The sequence below is a fragment of the Urocampus carinirostris genome, chromosome 2, assembly GCF_059441175.1.
Source record: "Urocampus carinirostris isolate Australia breed hairy pipefish chromosome 2, RoL_Ucar_1.0, whole genome shotgun sequence".
Classification (NCBI taxonomy): Eukaryota; Metazoa; Chordata; class Actinopteri; order Syngnathiformes; family Syngnathidae; genus Urocampus; species Urocampus carinirostris.
In genome coordinates this window covers 37,735,383-37,757,550 of record NC_142350.1, presented here as the reverse complement: position 1 = coordinate 37,757,550, position 22,168 = coordinate 37,735,383, and the positions used below count along the sequence as shown (strand labels likewise).

The 22,168-nt window shown below is 38.3% G+C and overlaps 1 protein-coding gene across 1 annotated transcript; it reads left to right on the top strand.

Moving 5' to 3' along the window:
* Positions 1–618: 618 nt before the first annotated feature.
* Positions 619–21,599, top strand: fzd6 (frizzled class receptor 6). The gene is made up of 8 exons (XM_088326435.1): positions 619–738; positions 3,733–4,136; positions 12,167–12,363; positions 12,427–13,006; positions 15,388–15,807; positions 17,764–17,912; positions 17,996–18,364; positions 20,998–21,599. Exons 2-8 carry the CDS (start codon positions 3,963–3,965, stop codon positions 21,137–21,139), a joined length of 2,031 nt encoding a protein of 676 aa, XP_088182561.1. The 5' UTR covers positions 619–738; positions 3,733–3,962; the 3' UTR covers positions 21,140–21,599.
* The last annotated feature ends 569 nt before the right edge of the window (positions 21,600–22,168 follow it).

Below are 22,168 nucleotides of genomic sequence, written 5' to 3'. Positions count from 1 at the left end.
CAATATTGCTATTTTTGTGTATAATTGTGTAGCAATACTGTTACATAAAATAAAATGTGTTGCTCTTCATTGTTCATGTTTTGTATGTTAAGTCCAAATGGTCGATGAATAAAGTCATAGAAAAAGGACATATTACAGGAGTTGAGTATAAAAAAGGGTTGAATAATTTTGGGCTTTATCTTTTTTGTACATTTTTAAATATTTTAATTTATACACACTGAATAGTTTGTCCAAACCTTTCTATAGCTGTGTGCTTGTTTAAGTCGAAAAACTTATGTGTATAGCCCCTAATTACAAAATGTCTCAAAGGACTGCACAGATTGCAATTACAGCATCCCCTGATTTTGAACCAACACGCGGACAAGGAAAAACTCAAAACATCAGCATGAGGAAAATAAGAAACCTTCAGAAGAGGCCCCACAAGTGGTAATCTCCCTTTCAGGATGACCAGGGTGCAATAGATTTAGTATTGGGTCACAATACATAATTCATAGTGAACCCCAATATAAAAACAATCGGTAATACGTTGAATTTTGTTCGAAAAGAGTATGACAGCAAAGAAACCTCGTGCCTGTAAGAGAAAAGCTCAATTTTCCAATACCCACAAACGCAGCACGTGGTAGGAGTAGACTAACTGGAGGTTGTTGGACTTTTTCAGGAAACACGCTATCAAATATCACTAAGGATCCTCTACAAAGTTGATACATGCTACTCGTCCCCTATTCATATCAGTGGTAGGTAAGTTTGATCTGTTTTCCCTTTTTTCCTTTCGATTTTTAACAAGGTTGTTATTGCTACCAATGTTGCCTTGCGCACCCTCCTCTTGTTTACTGCATTCCGAGGAGTTTTGACTCTTTAGTTTGACTCAAGCTCCGTATTCAAACTTTTATTCACGCAGATTGACTTTTATTAACTTTTATATCGTTTAGTTTCTTCAAAGACTACATTGATTTGTGTCATTAAAACCCAATGTTAACGTGTCGCTACCGTTAAGTGCTGCACATGTGTCTATTAACACAAAACTCTGGAGTTAATCCAATTTAGAAACAGATTCTTTCTAATATGTATCTATAACAGACGCAGCTGCATTCAATCTTTTATTTTATTTTTTGGGGTGTGGTTTCTATGCATATTTCTTAAACTACCAATATTTCAACTAAGAACTTTTCTGTACTTTTTGCAAAATTGCCTTCTACACAATAACCCGTCGGGTAGCATTCATCATCAACGTTCTTTTGCATAGGTCCTATTTCTGAAACGTTAGTTTTAAATTTGTTCAAGCAAGTTGAGGCATATCTAACTGATTAAATAAGGATCGTTCTGAAAATTCCCAGTCTAATAGTCATCATAGCTTTGGACAGGATCGTGCTATCCATCTAATCCAGTGTTTTTTTTTTTAACCAGTGTGCCGCAGGAAATTGCCAAATTTTATAGTTGCTAAAAATTATGCCATTGCTTATTATCTTGTCTTTTTCCCAATGATGAACTGAGTAACTGTAACGCTCAGCCACATCAGTAAGTGGCAGCAGATTACAATATCTTTTTCGTCTTTTCAACAATTTTTTGCCTATTTATCGTAACATTTGTTTCGTCTAGTTTTTCTCTTTTAAGTCTCTATTATGTGTTTATCCTGCATTACCTTAATCTCGTAAACAATGATTATTGCGTTGTTTTCAATGACAAAAGACAACCCCATTTATCAGCTCATGAGGTCGTACAGGCAAATGTATTTAGTAACTTTTTTTCTTAATATTTCACTGGAAAAAGTAATTAGAATAAATCGGATCAAATAAAATTAGTGCACATAATTTTCCCGATTTCAATAATAATTTTCTTACTTTATTTAAAATGGAACAAGTTAGGTCATAGTAAACCATTTGATTGTTCCACTTGCAAATTTTGTTTTTGTGCTGATTTTAAAAGTTATTTTGTTGTTTTTCTACTGGGAAAAAAAACATGAAAACACATAGTAATCACTGAAAAATGAGTTATAAATACGGTAATTAATAAATAAAAGAAAATAATTCAAAGTAATAACCTGTGTGTCACGGTGACCACAAATGATAAGAAATGGGGGCGGCAGTAGCTCAGGAGGTAGAGCGATCGTTTTAGGATTGAGGGATCCCAGTTCGAATCCCGGCTTGTCCGTGTTACATGCCGAAGTGTCCTTGGGTAAGACACTGAAACCCCAATACCCCCAATAAGCAGTTTAGCGCCTTACATGGCTGCACAGATCACAGCCGCTATTGGGATATGTGAAGCACAATGTAAAGCGCTTTGGGAAGTCCTTGACTTGAAAAGCGCTATATAAATGCAGATCATTTCATTTCATTTCAATAGTGTAATACTGTAATCCCCCATTTATCACGGTTAATGGGGACCTAAACCCCTGCGAAAATCTGCAAAGTAGCGGCGCCCAATTATAAAAAAACGCCAAGAGTCAAGCTTACCTTGAGGTGACATCCTTACCAACTGAGAGTATAGAATGTAACACAATAACAATTATAGATCTACGATTAAAAACACAGAACACATAATTGCAGTTAAATGAATAGTCTTTATTGTCATTTTTAAAAAGCACAACAGAATTGGAAGGCTTCTCCTTTCAGTGCAGGAATTTAATCTACAGAGCAGCTGGCTAGTTGCACGCTAGCATTGGGCATCCTCGTATCAAGCCAGGTCTCCAAGTTATCCATTTCATTGTTAATGGATTAGGTCTTTGTGAGATACAGGCTTGCCACAGGTGGCTTGTGAGAGTTGTAACGTAGCCTAGCCGTAGCAGTGGGACAGGCCTGCGGCACCGCAATTGCTTTACTCTCAGTCGCTTCCCGAACCCGATAATATTTCGCGGAGTACCCGCTGGTGATCACCATTTCGTTGCACTTTTCTGACCATCCTCAGAGTCTGATTTCATTGATAAATTTCCTTTGAATGTAACAACCTGCTAAAAGCTAGCTGTGGCTATGCTTCTCAGTTTGTTTTCGTGGCCGCATTGACTTGCCCGCCCAACTGTTTGACTGGTAGAATATACAAGCCTATCGCAGTTGCTCACGCAGACAGTCACACCGACCCAACACAACCACATACAACTTTCACTTGTGATAACATTTGCTGGCTGGTGTCATCTGCATAACACAATGCACAGTACGTTGACATCATTCATTCATTCATTTATTCATTCATTCATTATCTTCGCCACTTATCCTCAGTAGGGTCGCGGGGACGTTGATATCAATGACAAAAAAAAAAAAAATTCAATTTAAAATCCGCAAAGCGTGAACCAGCTATAACCGGAGCACGAAGTAGTGAGTGATTAGTGCCTTATCAATATAGACAAGGTGATTATTGAAGATTTAAAATAAATTAAACTGGTGCCGGGAATTAATTTGTAAACATTTTCAACAGACAGCGTGCCACAACATATATAATTTTTTTAAATGAAAAAAAATGTGTCTTCGTTTAAATAAGGTTGAGAAACACTGATCTAATTTTGTATCTTTGTTAGGGCTCAAGAGATATGAAATATAAATATTGGGATTTGAGTAGACAGATTTACATCTCTTCCTCTTGATAAGACAATTCTGTAACTGATAATAGTTGGTTGTTATGACAACAGTCTCTTTTCCTGACATGCATCACTCCCCAAGTTGTTTACTTCCAGGGATTTGATAAACAACAAAAATGGTGTATGCAAGCAGCTGTAACCTCTACACTATTTTCTTCTCGTTTCAGTCATGTTGGACAATTTTCCCCAAGTAAAAGCACATGCAGCGAACTAATGGGGAAGCTGCACCCTCAACTCCTGTCATCGCCTCCTCAGATGACCCCAGGATAGGTGGAACGAACCGAGAGAGTCAGGGAATTTCGATATTAGGTTACAAAAGCTTCAAACGGAACCTAACTGTAGAAGGTTTTTTCATACTGGAAACTAAACAGCAGGGCATTTCCAGTGAGCCCCCATTATGATTATGTTGATGTGCTTGGGTCTGCTTTGGCTGCAAGGCTGCAGTGCTCACAGTCTTTTCACCTGCGAGCCCATTCAGGTCCATCGATGTATGGGGCTCTCCTACAACATGACCTTCTTTCCCAACATGATGGAGCACTATGATCAGAATGTTGCAGCCAGTGAAATGGAGGTGAGATATTCTTTTCATGGAAAAAAAATACTCTTTATAACATGAGTTTCCAAAAGTAAAAGTGACCAGTGTAAAACAGAAAAGAGTAAAGGTTGCAGGAAACTTTTTCATCTGAGGTTAGGTCGAGCAAACATGTTTTTTACAATGACATGCTTAATGTTTGTAAATGTTGTGGGCCAGTGGTAGAGAAATTTTGCTTTTTTTGCTTGTATGAGAGTTCAAGGCAAATCCATTGAAAGTTATCAATGAATATCATGTGTTTATTTGTATAGCCCTTAATCACAAGTTTCAAAGGGCTGTACAGACTACAGATTATTATTACACCTCCCCATTATCTAACACCTACATGACGGCGAGGAAAAACTCAAAAACCTCAGCACAAGGAAATTAAGAAACCTTGCAGGATGGCCAGGCTGCAATAGATGATGCAAGGGCATCAACAAACAATACATAAACATCATCAACATGAAATATAGGTCATTCATAAGCTGCTCTGCTCTCCTTGTGTGTGTTTGTTTAACAATTTTGCATCAGCTTAAGTCCCTTTAAAAAAAGAGATGAGTCAATATAAGCGTCCGAGCTCCACTTTAAGCCAAAACAGAGATCAACTGAAAGATACAGGAAAAAATACAATGTGACTGACACACCACAAATAATTGCTAAAATTCATAAAGAAATTAGAAATCTCTATGAAATACGCCAAAAACTATGTATGAACAAAAATATATCTCTGGAATCTTGATGGTGATAGTGCCATGTGTTAATAAAATGTCTTGACAGGAATGGACTAATAATGGCTCCCAATGTGACATCCCTTCTGGTCTGAAAGTCTCCTTCAAAATAAAAGTGAAAAAAGGGAATTTTGGATAAACTTTTGCGGGGGGCAAAAAAATGAGCTATAAATTCCATGCTGCTCACAATCCTACATTTATGAGAACATTAAAGCGCTGTATAGGCCATGTAAGGTATAAAAGCGCTTAGTACTTTAGGTGAAGTTCTATTTACCACTACACACAGACCCTAGTCCAATAATTCTGATTCATATTGTGTAATTTCATGAAGCATTAGGAAGCAACACTCAACTGTTTTTTTCCCGATCTGAGCGAATCAATATTTCGCCATGTGTGACAAACTGAAAATGACAACATTGTCCCATGAGACCTTAAATAGAGTAAAGTCATAGTCTGTTGGCAAGATTTGAAAAATTATTACCTGCTGAGATCATACGAGTCATACTCTACTGTGCCTTATTGTGCTGCTCAGGATGGAATCTATAGAGCACCCTTAATGTACTCTAAATTAAAACTAGTGGCGATCATAACTCCTAAGTTAAAAAGTAATTGCTTAAGATTGGCTACCAAGGGGCTTGTGCCCCCTATTTGAATTCTGTGTTTTGAATATCACTATCAAAAGTATCAGATCAGCAAACCAATTTTGATATCACTCAGAGACAACCCAAGGAAATAAAAATGCTGTTTTAAAACGGTGAAAAAATCTAGGCCTATCTTGCTCTAAATGAAAAAGTAATTGCCTTCCACAGTTTTGAAAAAGATGAGTTCAATACCACTGACCACGCCCAAAATGTATCTATCATCTGTGTTAGATCAAGAATTTACTTACTTTGTCTACCAGATTCAGTTTAATGTAGGCTACAAAATCCCAAGAGCATATTTGACATGCCAAGATACAAAGAAATTCCAGGAAAAATTTGAAAAAAAAAGGGATAGAAATCTTTCAGTCTGGAAAACATAACAACAGGCTGTAGAGCTCCAGCAAACAAATGTCAGAGTCATTATCCACAAATTGAGAAAACTAGGAACAGTGGTACACCTTCCCAGGAGTAGTAGGCCATTTAGGATTACTCCAAGAGTGTGACGACAGCTCATCCAAGAGGTTACAAAACAAAACAAAAAAATCCAAGGAACTACAGGCTTAGCTGGCTTCAGTTAAGGTCAGTGTTCATGACTCGTAAGTAAGACACTGGCCAAAAATGGCATCGCTGGGAGCGTCCCCAGGAGAAAACCATTTCTGTCATAAAAGAACACAAAGAGTCGTCTCATGTTTGCAAACAAAGCATCTTAATTATCCTCAAGACTTTTAGAGAAACATTCTGTGGACTGATGAGTCAAAAAATGTAACTTTTGGAAGTTGTGCAGCCTGTTACATGTGGCTTAAAAATTGCACAGAATTTGAAAAAATGATCATGATGCCTACAGTAAAGCATGGTGAAGCACGGCAATGTAATGGTCTGGGCTGCTTTGCTGCCTAAGGACCAGGAAAACTTGCCGTGGTTCACAGAATAATAAATTCTGGTGTTTACCAGAAGATCCTGAAGGATACCATCCGACCATCAGTTAGTGCCCTCAAACTTAAGCGTTCTTGGATCATGCGGCAGGACAAGGTCCGAAACACACCAGCCAATCCACCTCCGAATGGCTTAAAAAACTCAAATGAAGGATCTGGAGGGGCCAAGTCAAAGTCCAGTTATATTCACAACAAAGATGCTGTGCTGCGAAAGACTCATGATCAATTATTGTAATGGGCTTAGGTTTGTTTGCTAAATATTTGTAAAATTACCTTCTGGCAGACTTACCGTGGAAATGGCATGGATTGAACACAATACCGTCTTGATCAGGGAACCTGCAAGTTATTTCAACTGCTTTGTTGGAGAAATAAACACCTACTCAGTTTCCAGATTACCTGGAATCTAATTCTAAAACAACAAGTAAATATCTATTGTAATACTATTTATATATATTCTAAAATAAACATTATTTTTGAGTCAACATACAAGTGTGTCATTCAAGGCCCCAACACAAATTTACTTGACCAGAAATATAACATTGCTACATTTGTCAATCTCAACAGACGGTGACAGCAAACATGAATGAATGAATGTTCTTTATTGTAATTATATTATTGTCTCTCTTTTTAGTGCAATCAAGACAAATGAAAAGGTTTAATGTGCAAAAGGCCAATTTGTGGTGTAAATTAAAGCAAGATTCAGATGATTATACATCAAAGAACCAGCCACATAGAAAGCGTATAATCTGAAAATCATTTGAGTGTAATCTGATTTATTTATTTATTTATTTATTTTCTATACTATTTATTTATTTTTTTAAGGAAATTAAATGTTTTTGAGATTAAGTGTTTGAGGAGTATGTTAGGAGTGACAAGATTGGATAGATTGAGAAATGAAATTGTGAGAGACAAAACTAGAAAAGTAGTGGAACTGAGCAGGTGTGTGGATAAGAGAGTACTCTGTTTGGACACATAAAGAGGATGGATGAGGAGCGAATGTTGACTCTTCACTTTAGGTAAATGGGGAACTCATGGCAGAGTGAAATATTACACATATTTATGTATTTCTGTTCAAATGTATTGTTAAATTGGAAAGCGTAATGTGTTTTTGATTATGAAATCAAAATCTGTCTTGTTTCTTAGCAGAAGCTCTCTTCTTCAATGGTTACACCATGCTGCCTTACCTAAGGCAATAGGTTTGGGTTGCATGTTAGAATGGCAAGCACAGACCATGTTGTGCTGGGGGATCTTTTGTGTTTCATCTGGAAAAGTTAAAGGCTTCTGATTTCACCTCAGCCTTAGCCAAAGGCAACTAATCATCGACCTTGTTGTGTGGAGCCTTTGATTCGCGCAGGAAAGGGGATGGGCACGCCCAGAGTCACACAAAGCCTGCACTGCATACCACAATGAATACACTCTCTCTGTTAATCACTCACTAGCTTCATATTCTGTACACAGTCATACCTCCACTGAGAGAAGTATGCAGTGTCCCAACTTGCGATCAGCCAAGCATCAGAACTCAGCTCAGTCTAACATACAATATTTTCTGGAGTTGGGACACTTTTTTTTTCTTTTAGCCCATGGCCCAACATCCCATTAGCATTTACCTGTATGTATTTTACAAGTGAGACGTGTCCAAATACAAGGGGGATTTAATTGTCAAATGACATACTGCACTATTTAAAAAAAAAAGATTATTTGAGAAAACCCAAGTTTGAGAAATAGTAAAGTTGAGTTTGGATTAAAAACATTCCAACGTTTTCAAATATATATACATATATTTATTCCCTACATAAAATATGATCAGGAAAAGGGAAAAAACATTACGAATTTCATTTGTGTATCATTCAGTCCCTCCTAATAGTAAAAAATCTCATTCATTTAAAAAAAAAAAAAGAATATCTATTTAAATATTTAGCAAAACTTCATTAACTATCACATAAACTCGCATATTTGTGAATACTCGTAGGTCGTATATTTGTATTTATTTTACATGAGCCTAGCCAAGAAGGAGATGACATAATTGTCGCCCATTTGCTTTTAGGGGGACCCAAAAACACTTTTAAATGGCTGAAAGGAAAATAAATGGTGCAGTTTGGTCTCTGTGAGTCTCCATTTAATTATACTTTGTGCTCTGTAGCACCCGTTTTCGGTTACAGCGACATCTAGTGGTCGGATAATACATATATTCAGTTTAAAAGAGAAAAATAAGACAAAACAATGTCAGGATATTTAGTCACAATTTTTTACAAGGTAGTGCTGCCTTAGAGAGTGGACCAAGTTGTCATAATTGTTACAATAGTGACAAACTCCATACTCCCACCTCCCTCCCTCACCTCTTGCCTTTCCGAACTCAAAACATGGTTCACAAAAAACTTTCTTAAATTAAATGCCAATAAAACAGAATTCCTCCTTCTTGGCACCAAATCCACTTTATCCAAAGTAAACAATTTCTCTCTCAACATCGACAGCTCCTTAGTGTCCCCCTCCCCCCAGGTCAAGAGTCTGGGTGTCATCCTGTATAGCATGCTTACCTTCCACTCACATATCAACACCATCACCCGCACTGCTTATTTCCACCTCCGCAATATTACCAGACTCCGCCCTTCCCTCACCCCCTGCACCACTGCTATTCTCGTCCACAGTCTTGTCACATCCCGCCTTGACTACTGTAATGCTCTCCTCTTCGGCCTTCCTCAAAAGTTCCTCCATAAAATTCAGCTGGTTCAAAACGCCTCTGCTCGCATCATCAGAAAAACATCTTCCCAGCAGCACATCACCCCCGTTCTCCAACAGCTACACTGGCTTCCTGTTCAGCATCGCATCAGCTACAAACTTATCCTATATACATATATGGCCATTCACAACCTGGCTCCTCCTTACCTGTCCGACCTTCTCCAGGTGCACGTCCCCACTTGCTCCCTCAGATCCTCGTCCTCCCTCCGACTGTCAGTGCCCCCTGCCCACCTGAGCACCATGGGAGCCAGAGCCTTCAGTCGCGCTGCTCCCAAGCTTTGGAACAATCTACCTCCGGACCTCCAAAACTGCACACCTCTCTCCACTTTTACGTCCCGTCTAAAAGAGAAGAAGAGAGAGAATTTACTTTTATTGTCATTCTTTGTAACAATGCACACAGAACAAAATGTCGATACACCTGACCCGTACAGTTAAACTGTAGCGAGCCGATGCAGCCGCAGCCAAACAGGGCGCAGCCATTTTAGTCATTAGGTGACCAAACCCCCCAATTCCAACCCTTAATGCTGAGCGCCAAGCAGGGAGGCAATGAGTACCAATGTTGTAAGTCTTAGGTATGACTCGGCCGAGGCTTGAACCAGCGACCTCCCAGTCTCAGAGCGGGCACCCTACCACCCTACCATCTAGGCTACTGAGCTGGTTAAAAACACACCTGTTCAGGACTGCCTACAACACATAGCTTCTCCATTTCCTATGTTTTTATGATTTTATGTCTTGTTTTTATTTATTATTTCGCTTACAACTTTTTAAATTGTATTTTTTCATTGTCTGTACAGTGTCCTTGGGTGGCCTGAAAGGCGCTTTTAAATAAAATGCATTATTATTATTAATAGTGCAATGATATGATAACATTGCAGTGCAATGTGTGATAACATTCAGCTGCAATAACATTTGACCATAACCAATTTTCTATACAATAACCATTTTTTAATACAACTGCCAAGATGTACAAGTGTATTGTATTGTATTGTATTGTGTGCTTGTTTAGGGTGGCAATTTCCTTGGGGAAGAGATTGTCTTTGAGCCTGTTAATCCTTGTTTCAAAGGGCACGGTCAAACAGGTCAAAGAGTTAGTGGTCAGGGTGAGAGGAGTCCTTTTTTATTAAGTTAATGGCTCTGTTGCGGTATCGCAAGCCAGGAATGTCATCCTGACTCGGCAGAGAGCAGCCAATGACTTTCTGGGCTGTGTTGATTACTCTTTTTTCTGTCTGCAGGCATGTTGTTTGAACAGATAGTTTTACCAACAGTCGACCACATAAGGATAGGTTGTACTCCCTAACGTTTTACGCGAAACTAGATTACAAGGAGTCCACAAACTTTACTGGGGATAAACACTATAAGAAAGACACACTGGTCGGCATTTGTTATGGTTACAGGTATATTATTAGTGGCTTGGCAGTAAATTGAGTTTTCAATTATTCCAAAAAGTTCAAAATGAATAATGTTGATGTGCTGGGTTTCCTTTTAAAAACCTCACAAATGGTGTGCTATCCAATGACCTCTTGGTCGTATTTCCCAAAATAATTTCCTGCCTTTTGTCTGGCAAACAAAATAAACGGACTAACATAATAAAATAGCCCCTCTTTTAGCAGATTTGTTCCACTATTTTAAATGTAGCAGTCCTAAAGCTTTGACTTAAATTGCACTAAAATTAACGCTAAAATAATGAAAATGAAGTAAAAAGAAAAATCGGCTTCCAAAAAAGACAAAAAAAATTGCTTCACTTGCAAAATAAGAGACTTGTTGCACCAATCCATGATAGAAAAGTGCTTAAATTTGTTCGCTGTCGCTTCTTTAATTAGACACTGTGTAATATCTGACTACTACATATTGCTCTATTATGTAGTACAACCAAAACGCATGCTACAAGGCAACGCAAACTACACAGACTCAAAGTGACCAAACTACACAATTTTTCTTCTTGTTTTATTGCACAATTACTCCATCCCCTGATCTGGAACCGGAATACATTAGCATTATTGTTCTGATTTTGCTTTAAAGGTAAAACATTTTTGAAATGTAGTATTAGTTAACAATATAATAAAAGTACAAATCTGTATATTATCAGTAGTACAGAAAAATTATTAGCCAGTTGTTAAATTCAACTGGTTAGTATCACTTAAAGTTATTAAAAACATTTTTTAATTATTCGTTGTTGACGACTCTGTGTTAATTCATTAACACATCCGCCCATTAGTTAGGTTCAATTCCACCCCCTAGCCTTCCTGTGTGGCTTTGCTCACTGCTCAAAGGGTTTTCACATGGTACTCCGGTTTCCTCCCACATTCCAAAACATGTATGGCGAGTCCAAATCTTTCCTAGGTGTGTGTAAGCATCAGTCTGTGTGTTCTGCAATTGGCTGGTAACCAATAAAGTGTGGCTCAGCAACCCTTTTGATAATCAGTAGGAAAAAATCGGGAACAGTCTCATTTACGTTTCTAAAATCATCCTTCATACAGTTTAGAAACTTGAGTTTTGTACAATTGTCTTTTGGGTTCCAACGTTTGTTTTTTGCTTTGTCTGTTACTTTTCCCTCTACAGTTATTTCCAAGCACATATGTCAAAGATAGGCCCTGAGATGATCTTAATTCATTATTGTATCTTACAAAAGAAATAGTTGTGTGCGTGTGTGTTTTTTTTCTGTCTGTAGTTGCTCCTTTAAGAAATAGTTGTTTTTGGTGAATAGATTTTTACACTCATTCATTCCAATTATATTTTTCAAAATACTTCAGTGAATGATAAATGTTTGTTATTATTCTTTTCCCGTTTAAGTAAAAGTAAGCTATTAATGGTGCCTGAATAAACACGATTCAAGGATCCCCTAAGCGCCTGGGTTGCCAGGGCACTTCCTATTTGAAAATACTGTAGATACAAAAATATACCAAAATAGGCACACCGGACATGAATCCTTTTAATATATCACAAAAGCAAAGGACATCATTTCTTAAGGTTGTTTCATTTTGTCGTTGCAGCCATTTATGCCTTTGGCAAGTCTTCATTGTTCCCCGAATGTTCACCACTTCCTGTGCCAGGCTTTTTTCCCAGCGTGCGCTGAAGGCAACACAGTGCAACAACCTTGCAGAGAAGACTGCGAGGCTGTGATGTCCGATTGTTGGGAGAATATTCGGATTTTTGGAATGATCTGGCCTCCTGAGCTCCAGTGTGACAAGTAAGAAGAGTTTGACAAAAGTTATGTAAGGGCAGTCTACTAAAACATTTTCTTCCATCCTAGACTCGCTTCGTGTGGCTTTGGAGGTAATTCCATGCTTTCCGCTTCTACCCCAACGACTTCAAACTCCGCTAAGAGAGATTTGGGCTTTTGGTGCCCGCTGCAGTTGAAAGCCAAACCCGGCCATGGTGCTTCATTCCTGGGAGTTCAGGACTGTGCTCCACCTTGTTCCAATATGTATTTTAAAGCTCACGATACAGAATTTGCCAAGACCTTTATTGGAGTTTGCTCCATCATTTGCCTGGGTGCCACGCTCTTCACATTCTTCACTTTCCTCATCGACGTCAAACGCTTCCGCTACCCCGAGCGTCCCATTATCTTTTATGCAGTTTGCTACAGTTTTGTTTCACTCATTTACTTCATCGGCTTCCTGCTGGGCAACAGTGCAGCCTGCACCGAGGCTGTCCATTCTTCAGGTGTAGAGACGGTTGTTCTGGGATCACAAAGCAAGAGCTGCACTCTGCTTTTTATGCTTCTCTACTTCTTCTCAATCGCTGGATGCGTCTGGTGGGTCATACTCACCATCACCTGGTTCTTGGCAGCTGGACCCAAATGGAGCTGTGAAGCCATAGAGAAGAAAGCGGTGAGGTTAAATGATTGTCTATGGCTGGAAAAAAAAAACTTTGACAAAACATTTTGCTTATTTTTGCCACATGTCCTGTTGTTTTTTTAGTAAACGAGAATTTTTTGGGGTATTATCAAAAAAGGGGGCAAAGTTTTAGAGTCAAAGGCCGTATTGGGTTCACATTTGATTTTTTTTGTATCAGATGGTCGAGCAGGGTTGGGCAAACTTTTTGAGACGCAGGCCAGTTATATATTTTTTGCACAGGAGAGGGAAAAATGGCTGATGTATTCATTCTTTTGTCCATGCCAATGCAGAATTGGCAACTAAATCAGATACTTTGGCAATACATCAGGAAAAAAGATATCTATCCATCCAGTTTATCCAATGTTTTTCATCCGCTTTTATCTGCAAAAGTTATATTTCATTGAATAGTTGTTTCTAAAGTGACATTTTACCCAAATGGTTTAGAAGCAGTCAAGATTTACAAATAAATGTATTTATTTTTAAATCAAAGTTTTAAAGTAATAGCAAAATGATATATTATCTCCTTTTTAAAGCACTAAATTTGATTTCACCTTGAAAAGCAATACTGTTTATTATTGCATTAATTTGATACATGAAATAAATGATTTAAATAAAAAGCATGTAAAGAAAAATGAATCCATTCGAACGTTGGCAATGAGCGCAATGAAAAATATAGTTTCTATGGGGCCACATGAAGGGAAGAACGATACCAGAACAACACATTTTTATTAGTATTACTTTTTTTAATTAATGAATTACTTTTTAAATATATTGTATTTTTACCATTTTGTCTAGCGGCCCGGATTAAAATGCCATATGTGACCCCAGGGCTGTAGTTTGCCTTTCCGTGCTACACAGTCTCAAATCTGGTTTCTCGACAATGATAATATAATGTACACTTTTCAAATATTCAAATGCTTATGTAAATAAATAAATACGGAGACATGTACATTTTTTTTCATTTGTTTATAGAATGATTAATTTCAGCAAATTTGATTTGAAACACTGAGCAAAATGAAAAATAAAATAGTATATAAGGTACTTTTAATGGCTAAGATAACGTAATATAAAATAAAAGTTTTACTTAAAAAAAATAAAGGTTTCTGCCCGTGGATTACAATTCATTTTCTGTCATGTAGTTTTAACATAATTTGCCAAATTAAGTAAATTTTGTCTTATTTTACAGTTTTTGTTCCTATAAAAAAGAGAAGAGGTCCTTAAACTATGCGACTCATCTAACAGATGGTGAATAAAAGTGCTTATGATCATTTCTATTGAATATAAAAGACATTTTAAAATGAGCAAAATCGTCTGCAATTTGGTAGACAGTTTTTCTTTTTTTAAGCATCGAATTTCTTATTTTGTTAGAAATCAAATTAGAAGAGAAAAAAATTCTAATCAAATGAATCAACTAGATCAGTGGTCGGCAACCACCAGGCCGTGGACTGGTTCCGGGCCATGGGTCGTTTGGTACCATGCCACACACAGAAAAAAAGTGCCTTGTTTTTTGCCTAAGCCGTATTTATTTGTATGTACGGAAAACAATTTTTTGCCCCCAAAAATCTTAGAAGTTGGGTTGCGCATTACACACGAGGCTTTACAGTGACACATTTGTGCACTAGTTGACTAGTACCTATGATCACATTTGCCCGTCCTAGGATACAACGGGAGAGTTAGGGAGAGCGCCAAATTTTATGGCGCTTTATTCTCAGTAGCACGTTGTACAATGTTGTAATGGAGCATTATGGGAAAGAGTTCAGCCAAAACAACATTGTACGATTAGCAATTGAGTTAAAATTGTGTGATCAGATAAAGTTTAATGTGTGTTCCCATATTATCTATATCCATATTGGTTTAGTAATTACACAAACAGGCTTATTATAATTTTTAGCATTATTATTACAAATGTTATAATTGGGCCAGGCCACGAGAATATCATCAGCCATTAAGCCAGGCCACGAGAAAATCATCAAACATTAAACCAGTCTGTGGTACAGAAAAGGTTGCGAAACACTGAACTAAATAATTGATTTACATTAGTTAAATTTAAGCAAGCAAATATTTTTACAGTGTGTTACATAATCTAAGATTTTTCTTTAAAAAAAATTACAATTAATATTAGGATAATTTAATTATCTTAGCAAAACAAGATAAAATATCCCAGAATAAGGAAAAATAAAACCTAGAATGAGCAAAATGTTCTGCCAATGGGCTAATAAATCATTATGCATTGAACAGAAAGATAAGAGAAAGTGGCCCTCTGTCTCAACTTGCTTAACATCAATTTGAGGCTTGAAATATCCTCTGAAGCGATGGGCTTTAATATTCTTCAAGGCTCATTTTGCATGCTGTTCAAAGCTCTCTTGCGCCTTTAGGTGTGGTTCCACTCAGTCGCCTGGGGAATCCCCGGAGCGCTAACCGTCATGCTGCTTGCACTGAACAAGGTGGAAGGGGACAGCATTAGCGGAGTTTGCTTCGTGGGACTTTACGATCTTGAGGCTCTTCGCTACTTTGTGATCGCTCCTCTGTGTGTGGGCGTCATTGTGGGCCTCTTCCTCATCCTTGCCGGCATCGTTTCTCTAAACCACGTGCGCCAGGTCATCCAACACGACGAGCGCAACCAGGAAAAACTCAAAAAGTTTATGATTCGCATAGGTGTGTTCAGCTGCCTTTACCTGGTCCCTCTGGTGGCTTTGTTAGCATGTTACACTTACGAGCAGAGTCGACGCAGCACATGGGAGAACACATGGATCAACGACCACTGCCAAGAATATAGTATCCCTTGCTCGTACAAGGTAAGTCCACTTCTATATTGGCCTATTTTCCGCACATAAAAACCCCAAGTTGTCCAGAAAATCCGCCTTGTATGCCGGGAAATTACTAGTGGATAAAATTAAAAAATGCATACTGTATTTTTTCATGTGAGAAGTTTCAACAACACCAGAGAAACCCCTATCATGTTTTTGTTGATTTCAAGAAGTTGTTGGACAGAGTATGGCAAGCTGCTGTATGGGCCACCATGCGGAAGTACAACATTTGCCAGAAACTAGTTCAGACCATAGAACAACTATGCTAATACCAACTCTGTGGTACTTATCAATTGTACCATTAGAGCGTGGTTTTGAACCTTAGTCTGTGTGAGACAAGGCTATATTCTCTCCTCAACTTCATTCAACATCTTCCTAGAGAGTATCATGTCTGAAGCTCTGGAGCAACATGAAGGTACAAACCGTATTGGGGCACACAACATCATTAATCTCTGTTTTGCTGATGATATTGCCATATTGGCAGGAGACGAACTGGAACTTGGAGATCTGGTCATTCGCCTGGACAAAGCATCAACCTAGTATGGGATGGAAATCAGCCCAGAAAAAAACAAAAGTAATGACCAACAATCCCCAACGTATCACCAAAAACCTCACCATCAACCACAGAGAGATGGATCCTGTCACCAAATTTTGATATATTGGAGCTGTCATATCAGAAGATGGGTCAGAACCATAAATCATGGCTAGGATATCTCAAACCACTGGCCATACATACTGGAGGCACAAGAACATAGTAGTGAAATCAAAGATCAGATTCATGCAAGTGCTGGTTACTTCCATCTTCTTTATGCATGGACGTCCAACAAAACAGGAAAATAAAATCCTGGCCTTGGATATTTCATGCTACAGGAAACGTCTTGGCTACTTAGCCCATGATGTAAGCAAAACGCTGCTCAACACCATCAGCGGGCACATTGGCCCCTACGGAGAACTGTTGTCAACTGTGCGCAGACGGAAACTTCAGTGGAATGATCACGTCACAAGATCATCAGGACTGTCCAAGATAATTTTCCAGGACAGAATGTAAAGGGTAGGAGGAGAGAGAGGAAGACCGAAAAAAAAAAACTGGGCTGACAACATTAAGGAATGGACTGGTGCCAACTTTGCCATGACCCTAGAACAGGCCAGGGACTGTCAACAGTGGAGAAGGCTGTCCAGAGTTGCATCACATTTTTATGGAGGGGGCAGTTTGTTATTTAAGTGTATTAGAACTAAATAAAAGTGTGCTTTTTAGTTTTATTTATTTATTTATTTACAATTGCTTACATTTATTAATTTATGGTGCCACAGGATATTGTCCCTCTAAGACCCTTGTAGTTAAGGGATCCAACCAAATATTTGTTTGTTATACCATCCATTATCTGCACCGCTTATCCTCAGTAGGGTTGCAGGGGTGCCCGAGCCCATGTCAGCTATCTTCAGGCAGTGGGCAAGGGACACCCTGAACTGGTTGCCAGCCAGTCGCAGGGCACACAGAGACAGGGACATATCCCACTCGATCATTCACACTTAGGGACCATTTGGCCCAGCCATTTAACCTACAGTGCATGTTTTTGGAATGAGGAAACCCACGCATGTGCAAGCAGTACATGCAAAAGGCTGGGAGCTATATTTGATCACATGACCTCAGAACTGTGCCGCGGACACGCTAACCACTCACCCACCGTGCCGTCCTTTTAGTCATACATTTTAACTTGTTTTTAACTGGCATTTTCGTAGAAACATGATAAAACATCTCAAAACTTGAAAAAAAAAATCGATATAAGAAAAGTAGTCTTCTAATGGAATAAAAATTTATATTTTGCAGTGATTGAGGCACATATTGGAATTCTGAATGTCAGAAATGTGAGAAGGAAGTGGAGCCCCCTTAGTAAAAAAATATTCTGTGTGGTAAACTTACATTTGTTATTCTCTTTACCATAGACAACCAACCATGAACGCCCTGACCTCTCTCTGTTCCTGGTGAAATACTTGATGACCCTGGTTGTCGGAATATCTGCTGTGTTCTGGGTTAGCAGCAAAAAGACCTGCTCTGAATGGGCCTACTTTTGCAACAGGACTCGCAAAAGAGAGTAAGAAGATCTTTCTTGCGTTGTCTTACTAAATTAAAATATATTTTTATATTTCTCGCTTCACTATGCTTACCAATCCACAGTCCTATCAGTGAAAGCCGACGGGTCCTCCAGGAGTCCTGTGAGTTTTTCCTGAAGCATAACAGCGTCCAGCGCAAGAAAAAGCACTACAAGTCCTCACACAGGCTCAAGGTCATATCAAAGTCGATGGGCACAAGCACTGGTGCGACACAGCCCATTCAGTCCAGTGGTGCAGGAACTTCGCTTCTGGGAAATCATCAGCTTCATAGCCAGGGTCCTTCAAGGGAGCACGCAGACAAGGGCGTTTCTGGTCGAGCCTCCAGGCGTGAAGAACGAGAGCGAGAAGGGGGGGAGAGACGGAGCAAAGGAGGGAGCTCTGGGAAAGTTAGCTGCCAGTCGGGTAGTTTGCACAGCAGAGTGCCAGATGCAAGGTAAGTCACTTTGACTGACGAAGATAAACGTTTTTAATAACAGTCAGTGCACTTACTGTATTTTAACAGCACCATTGTAAAAGAATAGGGTTGTATATTGCATGGTTTTGGAAGCATTCTATTATAAATCTTAATTTGTGGAAAACATGTCGCAAAAGAAGATCCATACACAAAAGACTGCACCTTCCGGTTTATGTTGGTCCTTAAACATTTTTTTCTAAAATAAACTGATCCTTTCTCACCAAGGCACTCACAGTGGGAAACTCTTCAAATAATTTTCGTGAAATCCCAGTTCTGCCAAACGGAACTCCCTCTCCAACATAAGATTACATGTTGCGCATGCAACTGCTCTTCAGCCACAGTTTACCTTTTCAGAACACCAATTCAACGCGCATAAAACGTGTTTCCTTATCTTGACTCCACTTGGGCCAACAGAAAAAAGCAGATTCTAATTGTCCGCTTATTTTTCAAAGTGTGGGCCCACCTTCTCTTCACTCATCACCTCGATTTGGGTTTGTCTCTTCTTATTTACCAGCTGAATTATAATTTTTTTCATTCTATGCTGGTTTGTTTAATACAAAGTGATGGGTAAAAGCACTGTGGACGAGAAGTTCTGTTGAGGTTTTTGTTACAATAAAACAAATAAAAATCAATACAACAGAATATTATGGGCTTATGAGAACAGAACAAGGCTGTGGTGGTCTCATTAGTGTGCTTTCAAAATGGCTGACATTCATTCGCATACAGGGTTTGTACGATTTGCTTGATATTCTTGAAAATGCTAGGATTTCAATATAGTGTTTTAGAACTCATCGCACAGCAAAGTATACAAAAAGAAATCTAATTTCACAACGGGAGAGTCAGCTCTCTCCAGCAGGGTTCCGGTGGATCCTTAAAAAGTCTTAAAAGGCATCGAATTGATTATTCTACAAATAAAGCCTTAATCGGCATTAAAACGTCTTGAATCCACTTTTACAAGATTTTACAATTTGAATACATTAACACGATTTGTATTTGTCTGAACTAAAAATATTTAGTAACTTTTATCTACAGTCCATTTTAATAATTCACCTATTTACTTTTGCATCCTTGTTCCACCCACAATATACATAGCAACTTCGGACAAAGACATTTACTACCGGTAGGTGCGATCTTTTGTGTTTGGATCTCCTTTTGCGAGATCTTTCTCCCTTTAAATTGAGTTCTATAACAGAATACTTCCAAAACCATGCAATTTACAATACTACTCTTTTACAACAATGCTGTTAAGAAAGTGTAAATTCAATAAGAAGTGGCTGTACGACAAATGTCTTTTGCCATGGCTAAAAGCTGTGCCAGGTATTGTGTACAAAGCACGATGTATCGTGTGCAAAAAGTATTTGTTTTTTTGTTTTATTTCAATTTTGGTTCTGTTTTTCGTCAACTTGGTCTTAAACTTGATGTCAAAAGGCATTAAAAAGTCTTGAATTGAACTTGCTTTAAATTGCAGGAACACCACCCAGTCATGTAAAAGGTAATTCACAGAGATGAATAGAGTAACTATGATTTATATATTTATATGTTTTTTGCTTTCTGTTTTCTGCTTGCAACACCTAAACAAGACACTATGAAACAATGACATGTGTATTGCTTTGAGGATTAAGTATCAATTATGGACATTTAGTATGGGACATGTAAAAAATTAAGGTAGCGTTTCACAATGGTCAATTGTAATGGGACGAACTTCTTGTAACTGAAAATATTAGCTACATATTACCATCACTTTTACCCAACATCTATATAGGGGGAAGTCTGTCTCAAAAATGTATTGTTCAAATCCATATTTTTGTGATTTACTCAAGATCTAATAGTCATATGTCTTGATAAATGCACACGCAAAATTCAAAATCGCATAGGTAGATCGGAATTTTTGTGGACCTGAAAAACACGTGCGAAGATTGCAACATATTTGAAGAATCGTATAACCCCAGTGTAAATTGCTGCTATATTTGTGGATCTGCCAAAATGGTTAGCTTAGATTTATGTCAAGGCACCTCCAACAATAAATCAGAACACCACTTAGAACAATTTAGGGGGGAGTTGTTGTTGTCATTTATTTATTCTGAATATGCATCACAAGCAGTGCAAGGCTTCCTAATCATTGTCAAAAAAGTTTGGGAAATTAAAACATGTAAAAATAGAAAAAGGAGGGAGCTACATAAACCACAAAATGTTCAGAAAAGGGTGGGAAGAAGCATAGCTTATAAGCTCTCACCCCTTGACAAAAACAAAACAAATATATGCACATATATACACTGGCATACATGCATATAAACGTATATAATCCTACATGTAGTAGTGTATAACAACGAGATGAATGGATACATTTAGACGCCAAGTAAATAAAACAAGAAGTAAAAAACTACATTAAAATAGATGCATAATCATTAGGTGCATTAATTACCACTAAATAATAAACTTCAATAAAATATTGATATGATGAGTGAAAAAATGAAAATGACACAACGGGAAAATTCATACAATTACGACGATATACAGTATATATGCAGTGATTTAAATATTACGACACTTTGGATACATATACTGTTGTAATTATTTTGTGCATGGTGATGGAGAATTGTGTTTGTTTTTAGGATAACACCGAAGGGTGAGCAGTCCAAGGTCATACCTGTTACGATCGCACCGCTGGATTCGGCTTTAAGCCCACTGACCACCGATGAAGACTCTGCCCACCAAGAGATGTCTGAGGCGATGGACTTAAACAGCAATTGCTGAAAAAAATAGTATGTAAAGTGTCCGAATACACTGACAGCAGAGCAGATGCTTCACTGGATTGTGATGGTATCATTTAGTTGAGGAAAAGTTACTTTATGTAACATTTATAACTTTTTACCTATGCAGCTCTTTACCAACCACTTCTGTTTATTATCCGTAGACACTTGCTTTAAGTCTTCTGCTTTTTTATGAAAAGCTCACTGGAAGTCTTATTGTGAATGTTTCCCCCTGCCCGCTCCCTTGTTCAATGATTTAGTCTTTACACTGTACATTTTGGGGGCAGGTAGTGATGATACCAAACAGTGAAACGGCATATGTCTTTTTGTGAATGTGTTTTTTTATTTTTACATTTTTTTTAAATGTATGCATTGTATTTTTTCATTTGGCAAGTGTCACGTCATTGTGATACTATTAGTCTATAAGAAATAGAAGTATAGGATGGAGTAAAGTTGTCACTTTACGAGGTGCTCTTACTATTTTTTTTTACCTATCTTATCTTATGTACATTTTTTTCTCTGTTTTTGGTCCAGTTTATTTAAAATGTGTTTTGCATTTCAAAACATGGAAAATTTAGTGTTGAATATACCCAATTACATTTTGTCAAATCCAATCGGTTGGATCCAAACCAGGCAGCACGGTGGATTGGTGGTTAGCGTGCAGCCCCACGGTTTAGGGTTCAAGTCCAGCTTCCGCAGCTTCCCCGTGTGGAGTTTGCATGTTCTCCCCGTGCCTGCGTGGGTTTCCTCCCTGTCAGGTTATTTGGCCGATCCAAATTGTCCCCAGGTGTGAATGAGCAAGTGAGTTGTCTGTCTCTATGTACCCTGTAACCGGCTGACAACCAGTTCAGGGTGTCGCCTGCCCACTGCCTGTAGAGAGCTTGGATGGCCTCCAGCACCCCCGTGACCCTACTGAGGGTAAGCGTTGCAGATAATTGATGGATGGACAGATCCTAACTACTTAGTCTTAAATTCAGTGATCTATTTTGAGCCTCATGATCTATAGAGTGCCGCCATTAAATTGGATAAATTC